The sequence below is a fragment of the Sus scrofa genome, chromosome 1 (genome assembly GCF_000003025.6).
Source record: "Sus scrofa isolate TJ Tabasco breed Duroc chromosome 1, Sscrofa11.1, whole genome shotgun sequence".
Classification (NCBI taxonomy): domain Eukaryota; kingdom Metazoa; phylum Chordata; class Mammalia; order Artiodactyla; family Suidae; genus Sus; species Sus scrofa.
Genome location: NC_010443.5, coordinates 118056946 through 118073018, shown reverse-complemented (window position 1 = coordinate 118073018; position 16073 = coordinate 118056946). Strand labels below are relative to the sequence as shown.

The window sequence follows — 16073 nt, the reverse complement described above, 5'->3', positions numbered from 1 at the left end:
TTAGGTCAGGTGATTTGTAGATAATGTAATAAATTTCTGAATCCTAATATGTTCATATCTCCCAAAGGATTATCCCCAGGTACCATCAGGACTTGATGAGGCAGGCTTTATCCTCGTTTAGTGATTCAATCAAAGGAGATTTCAGAAATTGCCCAAAGATATTCTCATAAGTAGACAGCTCTTTTCTTAAAATTCATTTACGTTTCATGTACTCACAGTTAAGGATACAAAAATTTCTCCACCTTCACAACCACGGTGAAATGTTAGCAGAAGTGCCAAATTTTCCTTTTTCTGGAAGGATTTAGTATGACTAATCCCATACACATTATTTTGATTTCCTGAAGTGTGATACATAATCTCTGACAGCAGATCAGATCTGAAGTGATTTATTTAGAGAGGCAGTCTCTAATTCTGACACCACCACTTTAATAAAGAATTTTGTAAAGAATTCACTTATGTGTGGCAATGATTTTAAGGCCATTTAGTGGAAGCCATGCTGAAAGACCTTAATCTCCCTATAGGGCACCAGGTACATCCTCCACATCCTATATTCTGTACCAGGAACAAACTCAGAATGAAAACCTCTGGTAACAATAACTAAGACACTCATCTGCTCTGTGGGGTCATGATTAGGCTAACAAATATAATTGGTTTTTAAGAATTTGAAGAAATCTTGATGATTACCTATTCTAGTCATTTCATCTTGTAAATGAGGAAAACAAGACCCAGAAGGGCTAAGTGACTAGCCCAAAGCAACATGACTAGTTAAACAACAAAACCAGGATTTATTCTTAGGTTTTCAGGCTCCATTGACTACAATTTTTATCATACTTTAAGGATTATTTAATTTTCTTAGTTACAGAATGAAAAATGAAAGAAGTCTATCTGGAATTAAAATACCTATATTATATATACTATAAATCATAAATGTGAAGTTATATGTTATATAAATAAATATATATATGTATATATATACACACACACAAATATATTTAAAGTGAACAGAAGAAAAGAACATAGAGGAAAATTAATTATAAGAATCATGGAAATTCACCAGTCTCTGTTTTCTCATTATTAGGGTCACCAAATAGAAAATGGAAAACCCTATAGCATATAAGTATTGTAATGGAAGGAAACTTAACACTTAATCTACATGATCCATGCAGACTTGCTACCAGACTGCAGGTTCACTGAAGGCAGAAACTCTATATTACCTGGTACAGATATTTGTTAAACTGAGCTCTTCTCAAAGAACAGAAATGTCAAGGACCGTTTGCCACCATGTAGTGAGCAGTTCAAACACTGTATCTTCTATAAAGGTTTTCTGATAGTTTCATCTCACACTAATTATTCTCTTTACTCTGACCATCTGTAATACATCTATAACCTATATTACATATGTTTCTCCTTGTTCCTTCAGTGTTTTCTACTTATTTCATATGTATTATCTTTATCATTTGACTGAGTTTCTACCCAAATGAAAAATTTATTTGTATTTCCTCCATAAGCTAGTGCTAAAGACATATTTAGTAAGCACTTGGTGAGCTGAATTTAACCTTCTAGCACCATACTATAAAAAATTGTTGAATTTTACAGTGGGAGAAGATAAACACACAGAATCAAGGTGAGCAAACAGCCTCTGGAATTAGACTAATGAATGCTCAGCCTTGAATCAGCTTGGAAAGCACTGAATTAATCTTGGGGTTGATACTTTGTTGCCATAAGCCTCAATATTCTCATCCACACAATGAGCAAAATAATCATACCTATAGCTGAGCTTTGCTGTGAATATGAAATTAAATCAGGTATGTAAAGTCCTTACATGGTGACTAGTATATGTTAAACATTCAAAAAACAATAGCTATTATTACTAAATGTACTTTCTATAAATGAATTAGTGATAACCTCTTCTATTTTAATAAGCCAAAGTGTAAATTAAGTGGTGGGATTTGAGGTATGAAATTTTTCAAGATTTTCCTTTCCTGATGATATATGAAATATATAATCATAGGCCTTTACTTAAATAAAAGCCTCTTGTTCATATTTAATTCACAACAAGTATAATGGATTTCAAGGTGTGTGTAAATCTATTTATCTACCTATTCACTGAAACATTCAGCATCTAGCACTGTGATTTTCCTGGCACATATTATAAGAGTGTCAGATATTGGTTGGATGAATAAATTTTAAAACATATAGATTTATTGCCCAAATTATTCTCCAATATCAAATAATTAAAAGGAAGACTATCTTAAATGTGTTTTGAGCTAAAGGAGAAGTTGCATATACAGTCTTCATAGGAAGGAAGGAAGGAAGGAAGGGGAGGGAGGGAGGAAGGCTAAAGAACTAAATATAACAAATGATAATTTTTTAATGTAAATAAAAATAGTCAAAATCTCTAGTTATATCTTACCTGTCAATTCCACAAGCAAGTTCTAAAGGCATATTAACTAACTTATTAACTAAAAATAGCTTGCTCAATAAGTAAACTATAGTGTTTGACTCTTGCAAAGGATCAGAAATATTTTCCAGTCCTCTTGGCATCCCAGCCTGATTTGGAAGAGTGGAAGTATATTTATTTGACAAGTCCAAAACTTTTCTGGAAAATAAATTCGCTTTTGAATAATCTTTGTTCATTTCAGCATTGCATAAATCCCAACCTGGCAGCATCAGTGAAAAGTGATCTTCATTTGAAGCAAGTCCTAAAGAAACGGGACCCTGAAGCTTTAAAATATTGAGATGCTTAATGCAGAGATTATCTAATTCTTTATCCACTCCCCACGGTAAAAGACAAGATAGGAGCAATTTAGCTGTGTCTATTGTGAGGTTGGCATCAAATTTGCTTGATTGCATAGGGTGCATCTTTTTGGAGCTCTTTATTTTCTTCTGCCTTTTAATGCCATCATTTTCTTCTGATAATTTGATGGTATTATCTCCTTGGGCTGGGCTTTCACTAACAGGCTTGGCTTCTGCCTCCACTGAGAGAGGACCACAGGCAGTTTTATTTCTTTTCAGCGTCAGTGTTTTCTTCTCTACTGTGCTTTTGGCCCTTCGCAGGATCTCACTGCCATAGAAGGAATTGGAAGTGTCAACATCACAGATTGGAGTAGGCAGCAAAAGTTCAACAAGGTTTTCCAGATCAAATAGAAGGATATGAAAGCCAATGTTACTCCATTTTGTCTTCACAGGCATCACATTAAAAGGTCCTGAGAAAAACTTGGCATCAGCAACCTAAAGCAGATTTAAAAATGCCATAAAAGGAAAGTATTAATTAGCAGTATAAATAAAGGCAAGCCATTTCAATTTTTTGCCTTGGCTATAAAAATTGCCCTCTAAATTAAACTTTCTATATTCTAATATTATTTTTCCTTTCTCAAAGTTTCATTTTTCCTCCAAGAAAATAAGAATTAGGCCTATAGAGTAAGATGGCATCAGTTTAACCTGTTTTCAGATGCACTTTTGTGTGTGTGTGTGTGTGTGTGTGTGTGTGTGTGTGTGTCTTTTTAAGGCTGCACTCACGGCATATGGAGGTTCCCAGGCTAGGGGTTGAATTGGAGCTACAGCTCTGGCCTAGCCACAGCCACAGCCACAGCAACGTGGGATCAGAGCCTTAGCCATGTTTGTGACCTACACCACAGCTCACAGCAGCACTGGATCCTTAACCCACTGAGCAAGGCCAGGGATCAAACCAGCAACCTCATGGTTCCTAGTTGGATTTGTTTCTGCTGTGCCACGATAACTCCCAGATGCACTTTCATATTTCCCTACTGATAGAGCCATGAAAACATACAACAGGGGAAAAGTAGGTATGAAAATTAAGAAGCTCAGTTAGAACAACTGCAAGAATTTAGGAAGTTTTTTTTTGTCTTTTTGCCATTTCTTGGGCCGCTCCCGCAGCTCATGGAGGTTCCCAGGCTAGGGGTTGAATCGGAGCTATAGCCACCGGCCTACACCAGAGCCACAGCAATGCAGGATCCAAGCCGCATCTGTGACCTACACCACAGCTCAGGGCAACGCCAGATCTTTAACCCACTGAGCAAGGCCAGGAACCGAACCCGCAACCTCATGGTTCCTGGTCGGATTCGTTAACCACTGAGCCACAATGGGAACTCCTTTAGGAAGTTTTTTTAACAAAAGTGGTCTCTCCAAATTTGCTTAAAGTTCTAAATAATTGGAAGTAACTTAAATGTTAACCAATATTAAATTGCTTTTTTTTCTTTCTTTCTTTCTTTTTTTTTTTAAGGCTTGCCTTGTGGACTTGCGTTTGTTCTTTCTCTAAGATGATTTTGCCCTAGATCTTGCCATGGTGGGCTCCTACACTTCAGTTATATTCCTATTCACTTAGGAGGCTTTCTTGAGCACCCTGTACCCTCATGCCAACCCATTACTCTCTATCCTCTTCCTTGCTTTTTTTCTTCATAGTACTAGTTATTACTATATGTGAAATATTTATTTGTTTATTATATATTTTCCCCAATATCATTCAAATGCCACCTTTACAGGAATTCTGTGCATTGCTTTATTCCTGATGCCTATGAAATATTGCTACTAAGGGGCCCAATAAATATTTGTTGAATGAACAATTAGGTATATGTACAATGGAATATCATTCAGATATTTTAAAATGATGGTGTTCCTTATTTATTTATTATTTATTGGTAAAATATGTTCCATTAGGCAGAAGAAAATATCCTTTTTGCAAAACTAAGTGTGTAAACATATAGATATTTTAAAAGATTCATATACACATATATATTTCAGAAATATAAATACATGTATTTATTAATATGATACATAATAAATTACATATTATATATGACCACTATATATAATGATATAAATATACATGTGTATAAAGTCACAAGAGGCATTTACCAAAATGTTTACAATTAAATAAAAAATCAAAGTGGGGACAGTTAAAAAACACTTTTTTTCCACCAATAAGATAATCATTGTATAATTATTAATAAATAATTTTCACAAATCAAAAATTTAAAGTATTAATACAATTGAAAAATGGACAAACAGCATCAATAGCAATTCACAGATAATGACATTCTAATTAAAATACAAAAAATGTTTATCACTAGTGGGAATCAAAAAGTAAAATTAAGATAAAATACCATTACTAATGATTAATTTAGTAAAGAAGATTTCTTACATTATTTTATTTTGTAATGTTTAATACATACAGAGTAATATGTAAACCATATATTTGGTCTTTTTAGGATTATCAATGCCACTTATCAAGAAACATAGACAAAACTATATAGCATCATTGTTTATAACTGCCCCAAACAAGACACAACCTACATGTCCATCAACAGTGAAATGGATAGAGACACTGTGATGTATTCATGCAATGGAAAAATACACAAAGAAAATGAAAAAACAATAGACATTCAACAATATATATAAAAATGTATGAATTTACCTATATAATGTTGACCAAAGATGCTGGACACAAAAGAATTAACTGTTAAATTGAAAAAAACAAAAAGAAACCAACAGGGTTTGAAGAAGTATTCATAGAATAAATCTATAAGGATAGCAGCCATATTTGGAGGGCAGGGAGGACATAATTTCCAGGGTGCTGAATATTTTATTACTTTAGATAGTGATTATTCAGGGGTGCACTTTGTGACAATTCACTGAGCTTTTACATTTTTGTCCTGTGTTCTGTTTATTTTTTCTGTATATGTTATACATTTCATTGTAAGTAAATAATGTAACTTAAATGTTAAAAAAAAATCAACAATGCATCCCCAACTGGGTAAAAGAAAATAGAACCTGCTCTCATTCTATACCCCTGCCTATTGTCATAGGTAACAGATATCTTGAATTTCATGTCCATGATTTCTTTGCTTTCATTTAATGTCCAAATCTTAAATATCTATTCTTAATTGACCTATTTAATTCTGCATGTTCTTAATTTTCATAAAAATATTATAATTTTTGTTGATTTGTTTTATTTGTGCTGAATGTTGCATGTGTGAGATTCATATTTGTTGATGATTAGAGCTGTAGCTTTTTAATTTTTACTGCTGTAAAGTATTACACTACATGGTAACTGCAGTTTATCCATTTATTTTAAGTGGATATTGAAATTATTTTCAAGGTTTATTATTACAAAAAGAAAAAGCTACAGGGAATATTTCTCTGGTAAAAATTTCTGGTGTACATTTGCAAAAGTTTCTAGAGCAATATTGATAATTCATAGGATACACACATCTTGAACTCTGAGATTATCCCCAATTCTTTTCCCAAATGACTATCAATTTATAAATCTCAGTATAAAGAGTTTCTATGCTCTACAAACTTATAAACACAGATGTCATTTTTGACAATATCAGAGATATAAGTTCATATCCCTTGTAATTTTAATTTTCATTTTTTGAATTATTACCATTAATTGATTCTCATTGCAATATTTCATTAGCTTTTCACATTTGTTCTACAAAATGCCTACTTATGGCTTCTATAAAGTTCGTATTTGTCCTGTTCTGATTGACTTTTAGGGTTATCTATTCATTCTGGAAGTAATCTTTTGTTGGTTATGTGATCCAAATACCTTCTATTTGTAAACTATTTTTTTCACTATTTTTAATAGCATTTTCTGATGGACACTGAATTCTTATCTTAGTGCTATCAAATTTACAAAAATATACTTTGGGAGTCCATAGGAACATTTTCCTTGTCCATAGGAAATAAAAATATTTACTTTTTTCCCCCCAAATTCAAAGTTCCACAAATAAACTTTTTCATTCTTTAATACTTCTTTTTTTCATGTTTGTGTTTGGTTTGCAATCAGGAATAATTTTCATGCTTTTTATTTTGACAGCCAGTTGTTCAAACATCGTTTGTGAATTTGTCCTTTCTCATTGATCTCTATTCTCTAGGACATTAATCAATTTATCTATGACTGCGCAATGCTCCATTGTATTGCTTTACAAAAAGACTTTAAGATCTGGTTAGGTAGTTTCTCTTACCCTGTTCTTCCTATGGTCTTTTACTCTTTTATATATATTAGAGGATGTTTATCAAATTCCAGATTATACCTCCCACTTATTTAGACAGTGCTTAGTATCTGTTGATTGTTTTATAATTGTTCCACAGGGTGTTTAAATTATTTGCTTATAATTTTTAAACTTTCTATGACACCTGTAACTATGGGTCCTTTTACATTTCTGATATTATTTTTGTTGAATTTGTGTCTTTTTAGAAGTTTGTCAATTTTTATTTTCTTTACAAAGAATCAACTTTGACTTTGTTGATCCTCTCAGTGGGATGATGTTTTTCTTAGGTGATAGTTTAGCTGAGTATACCATTTTAACTTATTTTCTCACAGCATTTTAAGGTATTATTCCTCAGTCTTCTGGTTTCTTTTGGTGTGAATGAGATGTCAGTTGATAGTCTCCATCTGACCTTTGTCTCTGCTGCTTTTTTGATCTTGTTGTCTTTAATAGTCTGTGTAGAATCACAGGATCACTGTGATTCTTCTAAGTATAGATGGTTTCTTCCTATCCTACCTTCTATATGAGTTTTCCTACCTTTTGTTAATTTTGTGAAGTTCTCAGACATATCTTTTTGAACATTTTTTCATTATTTCCTATTATCTCCTTATGCAACTCTGATTAGCTATTTGTCCCTATAACCTTTTCGTTTTTCATCTCTTTGTCTCTCTGTGCCACATGTTGGGTAGTCATTTCAAATTCTCCTCTAGTTTGCCAGTTTCCTTCTCATCTTTCACCTCTACTGTGCCATTTAACTTCCCCAGTAAGTTTCTAATTTTGATCTCTACATTTATTATTTCTAGAAATTTTATGTGACAATTGGTTATCTTTATAGTCAGTTATTTCTTACATTTTAAACCCTTTTTTATATTTTTAAAACATACTTATTTTGCATGTTGTATCTATATTCCAGTTTTTGAAATCTCTGTGCCTGGCTCTTTTTAAAATTTTGCTGATGCTTTGTATGTTTTGTAAGTGTGGTGTGTGTGTGTGTGTGTGTGTGTGTGTGTGTATAAACTGTCAGTGAGAATCCCTTGAAAAATGGGTCAAGGATGCATTCTTCAAGAGAGGATTTGCGTCTTCGACTACCAGGTACTTAAGCATACTCCAAGCAGATCCCTATTTAAATAAAATTTTCAGCTTAAGAGTTCTTTATTCCTTGCAAATAATGTGAATCCTAACCCTCAACCTATGTGAAATTTAAATTATGGTTATCAACTCTCAGGCAAAACTGCTTTCACCCATCCATTTTGGGCTAAAATCAACAAAGAAATATCTTTATTATCTCCTTTGTGGAATATATCCCTTACCTTGGTTTACTTTTTCACTGCATTTGCAGCTCTTAGAGAATAATGGACTTATGCAATGGTCTCCAACTCAACTTCCTATCAATGTCCCAGACCTGGACATTCCCTCTAATTATCTGGGTAGTTAAAACCAAAGCTGAGAGTACCCAGAGATTAGCAAATGCTCTTTCAGCTTTCTCTCTACATGTATGGATTTGTGCTCTTATTGTGCTTTTTACCTCTAAGAGTTTCTTTAAATTCCATTTTAACTAAGATATGTATTATTTTTAAGGATTAATGTTAAAACAATTAATCCATTATATTTAGCTAATTAATCAGTACTGATGATCAGACTATTAGTCCACAAGTACATAGAAACTGGGTTTGTAAAGAGCACTAAAAATTAAAATAGTCAGTTTTGATAACAGTGAGAAAATGGGCACTCTCATATACTGCATGATGGGTATAAGCTGGTATCTCTTTCATGGAAGGCAATTAGCAAAATGTATCAATAACTTAAACTAGTATAAGCCCTTGTATGCAGAAATTCTTTTAAAGATAATCTGTCCTAAAAGTAAACCTACAAAGATGCACAAAACTATATGAAAAAGAATGTTCACTGTAGAATTTTCTGTATAAGTAAGCTGAAAATAACTTAAATATCCCAAAAGAGAGATTGGCTAAAACATTATAGTATATGCACACATTAAAATATCAAGTAGATATTAAAAAGAATTATTCGTAAAATATCTAATATCATAGAAAGAAATTCACGTATATTGTTGACAGAAAATATCTAGATTTGAAAAGTTACAATTTGATATTTTATAAAATTGTGGAGATTTCTTATGTCTCCTTTTGATTATGTCCACTTTAAAATCCAACAAAATTAAAATCATTTAAAAATATTATATTTTACTATACCAAACAAATCTTTTTTAAAAAAGTAATACAAAGGGCCAAAGAAAATGTCAACAATAGATATGGCTATCTAGATGTCTCTAAGTGTACCTCCAAAAAAAATTACATTAATCAGATAAACTTAAAAGTATAAGGAAAACAATTATAGCATAAATGACCAAAGGCTAATATTTTAGATATAGAAAGAACTCACAAAAATGAATTAGCCAAATACTCAAGAGAAAAAAATGAGAAAAGGAGATTAAAAATATCACAGAGGGGAATAGTTTTTAAACCATTTGTCCAAATACAAAGGAAAAAAGTGTAAAATCATATATACTGTACTGATTTTGATCTCCAAATTTCACAAATTTGTAACAAACAAAAAAGTAGGGTATCCCAGACTGTTGGATGCTGATTTTAAGCACAATTCTAATAAAAACCTAGATATCCTTAACCTTTTAAAAAATACTGCGGTAATATGTATCAAGGATCTTAAAAATATTATTATCATCTTCTCTAATTGAGATGCTAACTCATGTCCTTGGAGGGCACCATTCCCAGTTCCAACCTTTGGGTTTACCCTGCTTTTCATTCATTCAACAATCATTCAAGAGGTCCTTGCAGAGTGCCTGCTAAGTAGAACATGGAGTGAGGAACTAGCCACCAAGTGCAGAACAAGCTCCAGGATCTGCATGGATACAGCTCACACTCTACACTCAGAGGGGTACTGCCAAGCAATAAACATAATTTGGATGAAGGCAGTGTAAGGAAAAATGTAGAATACTCTGAAGGTCTGAGGAAATACCCTACCTTCAGCCTGGAGGATACAAGAAGGAGTTTATGTAGACGTGACACCAGACTGAGATCTGAAAGATTAGGGAGACATGAGCTAAAGAAAAGTGGGAGGCCAAGTATTCCAGGCAAAGAGAAGAGCATGAACAGCCCCTTTGAGTGATGGCTGGATGAGGAGTGAGAATGTATGCAGAGAGCATGCACTATGGAACTTTTAGTATGGCTACAAAGTAGAATGTGGGAATGTAAAATGAGCCAGACAGGACAGGAGCCAGATTACACTGAAGCCTTAAAAACTCCGTTGAGTTTCAGATTTATTCTAAGAGCAGTCATGACCCTTGAAGTCACTATTCACAAACTGTATCCATAGTTTCTTCTGAATTAGGGTTAATAAAACAGGCTGAAGACAGGGTTCTGCCCTCCTGTGCACTTCTGCCTCCCCAAAGCTATAATCTTCTCTGGCCACAACATCTACACCTCCTCAATTACTGGCCCAGTTAAAATCATAGCAATAATTCTAGTGATATACACATTCCCTGGTCTGGCCTAATCTTATTTTGTGATCCACACCACCACAATTGGCGCACTGTACTGCCATAAACAAAAAAATCCTAAATTTCTGTCCCTAAATATCATAACCTTAAGCTTCAGGAGCAAAAGGATGCCTCACTGTATTTTCTTTTTTTCTTCTTCTTCACGATATTTTCAAATCATAAATGTTATTCCAAATTTATTTGAAACCATCAAAACTGGTTTCCATTTGGAAACAAATCCATTGGATAAGTATAAACCATTGATTAAATATTATAATTCTAGCCTGCCATCATTGTTTGAACATTTTAAAATCTTTTAAGAAATAGTGAGTATATTTTTAAAATCATGCCACCAAAGTACTTTAAAAACAGTATTTACAATTTTTTGAATATAAATAACATAGAATGACAATAAATACCTATGATAGTAACTCCTGAGTTTTAACATATTATAAATTGGGTATATATAGTATTTAGTAATGTGTAGCAAAGGTTATAGTAATTCTTAGCCTTATTTTTATTTATATGTTACTTATATACAATATATTCCTCAGACAAGAATTATATTAACAGTAACCTGCTAAATCATGACTGAATGATGTTGTATAAAAATACACATGTTGTGTAAAATATACATGTTATATTACTTTCAGAATGATAAAGTGTATGTAAACCATCATTCTAACAGGAGTGTTTACAAAATTCACCAATCTGGTTACAATGTAAAAATAGTCCAGAACAAGTAATCAAATAGAAAAGTATTTCATTCAGTCTATGTTAACTGCAAAAGTGTGAGGGCTAAATATAAATTTTAAGTTATTAATTCACATATTATTTATAGTATGCTGATTGCCTAGCAGACAGTTCCCCAAAATGTGCTGTCTAGGCTTTGCATACATCTGAAGGTGCTGGCATTTTCCCTAACATTACATTAGGTTTAATCTTACTCTCTGAAGTTCAGGATGAGACAAGAGAGGAGATGTGTTTTATAGTTAGGACAGCAAGACGGAGGTACTAAAGGACAATGGTCCATCCCAACCTATGAACTTTGTGAGGCTGGGGAGTAAAAGGGTACTGATATATCTACATGTGAATGCTCTGAACAGCAGGTGGGGAGTAGAAAGAGGCACACAGAGCTGAGCCCTTTGTCTGAAGCCCACAGATTTGGGGAAGAGCTACTGAGTCAGAAAGTCTGCAAGTAGAATCCCAGATGGCCAGCAGGCAGAAATTATTCTTCTACTGGCAAGAACCAGAATAAATGACAAGTAAAAATAAAGTAAACAATACAAAATTCAAACTCTCAACAACCCAGTATACATATAAAAAAGAAAACCAAAAAGACCTAAAAGTTTGCAGGAAAAAAATCTAATAAGTGTGAGGGTATAAGCCTAACATCTTTTTTTTTTTTTTTTTTTTTTTAAAACGTCTATTTATTTATTTCTCTTTTTCTTCATCCTACTGTGGTCAGCTTCTGCTTTTTCCTTTTCTCTCTGATTCAAAAAGACAAAATGGTTAAACCAGGATGTTTTTACCCCCTGCCTTTGAAGGTGGAAATGCACTGTCTAACAACATGTTCTGATAAAACTTCTTTCTGAAAATATACTGGATCCCCTGCTGAGTTTGTTATAAAAGAATCTGACCTGCCCAAACCACCACAACTACAAAATACATTTGGTAAAACAGATGCTTAAAACTATCCTCATCTTCTCACTGTTGTGACGTTGTGCAATAATATCTAATACAAATATTTAAATATTAGGTGAGAAAAACACATAGATAGCTGCCAAATATTTTAGATATTTAATTATCTTAATGCAAGAAGAATTTAGAAATGATCTATTCTGACCCCTTTCCCTAAACATGGAAAAACAAGGGACAGAGAAGTAAAGTGACTTGCTCAAAGTTACCCATTTGCTAAATAGCCACGTCAGGATTCTCAAGTCTGTTTTTGCTATCTATTCTTTGGATGACATGATCAACTTAAATTTTTTAAAGAATGGAATAATGTTTCTTAATTATCATTTTGAAGATATACAAAGGGTCCTCATTAGCTAAGCATTCCTTTTATTAAACACCATATTCACTGAGTTGTATAAGGAGAAAAAAGTCATCATCGTAGGAACATATTTACTAATGAGCTGATCATTATGAAATTAGTACCCAAACACTCCTCTGTTCTAACATAAAAGCCCACCCCATCCATTAGTCGGGCTGTGACTGATTATCAAATAATGCGATCCAATTGCAAACTAAATAGCCGGTACTGTTAAAAATACAGGATTACACTAAATCCAGACAGGGATGTCAGAACTGTCTGAGTCAGACCCAATGTCACTGACTAATAAGGATCCAGCAGAGAAGACTGGTTAGCAAATGAAAAGAGAGGATTAATTCAGATGCTTCAAATGACAAATTTTGTAATATAAAGCATGTAAGAGAGGTCTGTGGAATGCACGATTACCCTTTAAATAGTTTTCTAAAATAACTATTTTTCTTTTTTTTTTCATCTTTTTTTTTTTATTTTTTATTTTTTTATTTTCCCACTGTACAGCAAGGGGGTCAGGTTATCCTTACATGTATACATTACAATTACAGTTTTTCCCCCACCCTTTCAATGTGAAATTCAAACATGAGGTAAAAGGTAACATATTGTATACCATACAGTTTAATAAAAAATAAACAAAGCACATGATTTATTCTAAAATCATTTTAAGAATTAGTGTATAGTTCTAATCATAACTTAAATTTGGTTAAATATAAATCACATTTTAATAATTTTATTTTTAAGTTAAAAAAAATTTTTAACCTTTATTAACAGCTAACTCAGCAGATTAATCCATGCTCTCCTGACTACTACAATCTACCTTCTACATTCTAATCACAGGAACAATGATATTTGCTGGTCAGCAATTTCACCTTTTTTTCCCCCTCAGTCTTCTTTTCCAGGCTTATAACTTTAACTACATAATTTAGTAGGTTATGCAAAAATGAGGAACTCTGCATGTAAAATACAGTCCCTAAGAAAAAAAGTTTAGTAAAATGTATGGGGGAGGTTCAGAATGAGCCTCCCCAAAATGTGTCACCTTTGCAGAGCCTCAATTAAAGGTAATCGAAACTCTGGGTTGAAGAGAAACTGCTGTCTCTCTCTTAACTAACTAGAAGGATTTAACTTGAGGAATTTTCCCAGAAAAGAGTTTTACCAGAGATAAATTTTATCTAAGTGCTCCCATCTATATGGCAGGGCAAACATCTAATTACCAAACCTGTGTTCTTCTTATCATCCTATGAATGACCCCCCTGTCCTTGAAAGCTTCAGACTCCTAACCATTTCCTTAGCTCAGGAAGTCATATGTACCTCATTTACTTTTCTGTCTATGACTCTCTCATGTATGTAGGATTCCCATTAGTACAAAATTAAATTTGAGTTTCTTCTATTAATCTGTCTGTCACTTTGATTCTCGGACCAGCCAGAAGAACCTCAAAGGGTACAGGAAAGTTCTCTTCCTCTCTGACACCCGAATGACCCACTGGGGATGAGTCAGACTAAAAACTCCTGGCTAACCAGGTATGGATGAATCCATGTAGCAGATCAGAAAATAATAACAAAAACATACAAAGATTCTGCACTCTGGTTACTCTGTAAAATTCTAAATTCTTCCTATTCTTTTACTAAACAAAAACTGTAAGTCAGAGTTAATGAATTGCAAGTATACTTCATTCCAAAAAAAAAAAAAAAAATAGGAATTCTAGAAAATGTACCTATACCCTAGGGAAAGTATCCACATCGAAAGATTTGTGACAATAGAAGTTTTTCAAGTAAGAATGATACAGAGGATGAGGGAAAATGTGGTATCTGTGTACTGAATATTATCACTGAGAGATTACATGATGATTAACCAATGAGTTAAATGTCACAGAAAAGGTAACAATTCCTTGAAGTAAAAAATTTTCTGAGAAACAAGTCTACAATGAAGATGAATTTATAACCTAATATATAAGAAGATATCTTTACAATTCATGCCACAAAAAGCAGAACATATGCTACATGGATACAAAAAGGAATTACACTAGCTGCCTACATTTTTGCTACTCAAAACTTCAGATAACTACTTTTAGTTCATGACAAATTAACAAATCCTAGAGATTTTGAAAATATAAGTTTGTTTCTAGTCAAGGTAGCAAAGTTTAGACTTTGAAACAAATTATTTCTTTCAAATGGATGCCAATAATGGATGAAATATTTTTTGAAAAAAATTTTAAAAGATTCGGACAAGCTCAAAAACAAAATACACATCTCTGAGGATCAAAATGGGTCAGAAACACAAAATGCTGACTGGAGGTGAAGTCACAGACCTTAGCAACAGATTTAGAAGCAGGTGGTCAGGCTTTAGAGTCCAGCCCCTGAAGTTATTGTCGCTATGGAGGGTAGACAACCTAGAACAATTTTAATGTGTAATTAAAGCAACCCACAAGCTCATTCACTAATTATACAGATATATACTTAGTGTCAATACAGTCCACACCTCATTGTGGACTGAGGGCTTTCAAAGATAGACAGAGGCAACAATAACACCAACAGGGAAGATCAGCTGAGAGGGAGAGAGAGAAAAACAAAATACATCAAAACAAACAAAAAACAACAGAAAAAAAATTCCACTAGAAATGAGCCTATAAATCAAAATTTCAAAACATTGTAAATCTAATAGAAATACAGCTAAAAAATAAAAGCTGAGACACATATTTACTCCAGATGAAATCAGTGCTTTAGAGTGGACTGAAAAAAGATCAAGAGAAATTGAAGGAAAAACATCCACAAAAATGGACACAGAGACATGAAAGAAAAAATAAAAATAAAATGAATAAGTAAGAAACAATTACTAGAAATATTAAGAAAATATAATAATTGTATTTAAAATGCAGTAGAGGCAGACTAGAAAACTATGAATAAGTATATGGCAATGGTTTGCGAAACACAGCTACATCTATCTATATGACTATTTTTTCAACTTGGAAAAACTCCCCTTATGAAGTAAACTTAGGTAGTTGTTTTCACTTATGAAAACAATGAATAGTGCCCTGGAACCACTTACCTGTCTAGATCCCTAAATCCATGCAAATAGGAAAGCACTGGAATTTCTGTTCTCCGTGGGCAGGAATTTGAAATATATTTTCTTGCAAAATCACTAAAAAGGTAGTAAACTTGGTAGACTTTGAAATGCTGCTTTTAATAATATATGTCCTTAACACCATGAGTTTAAGGAACTTTATTTAGTGAGCTGGCCTAGCAACCAAGTACCTTTTAAGTCCCTGTTGTCATTGTTTCTTAGGGAAAATGCCATCAAAGCCCCAAGCAAACAATTTACAAACTTTGGGAATATAATTCATCCTCACCCTCACTTTGGGACTGCTTATTTGTTTTTCTTTTATTGCTTCAACACATCCACTGATAGGCCCTGGCTTTAAGTTACACTTTACTATCACTTATTCTTTATAAAACTTTTATTAAATCTTGAGTGAAGTGGCACCTCATTCAATTTTTAATCATA

The 16073-nt window shown here is 33.1% G+C and overlaps 1 protein-coding gene across 6 annotated transcripts in view; it reads right to left on the bottom strand.

The window, feature by feature from the left end:
* The window catches only part of WDR72 (WD repeat domain 72), a 215806-nt gene that overhangs the window by 88809 nt on the left and 110924 nt on the right, over positions 1-16073 (bottom strand). For all 6 annotated transcript variants that reach the window (XM_021095093.1, XM_013992975.2, XM_021095122.1 and 3 more), the window contains one exon: positions 2414-3231. In XM_021095093.1, coding sequence (XP_020950752.1) covers positions 2414-3231 — 818 coding nt within the window. The remainder of the gene's footprint in view (positions 1-2413; positions 3232-16073) is intronic.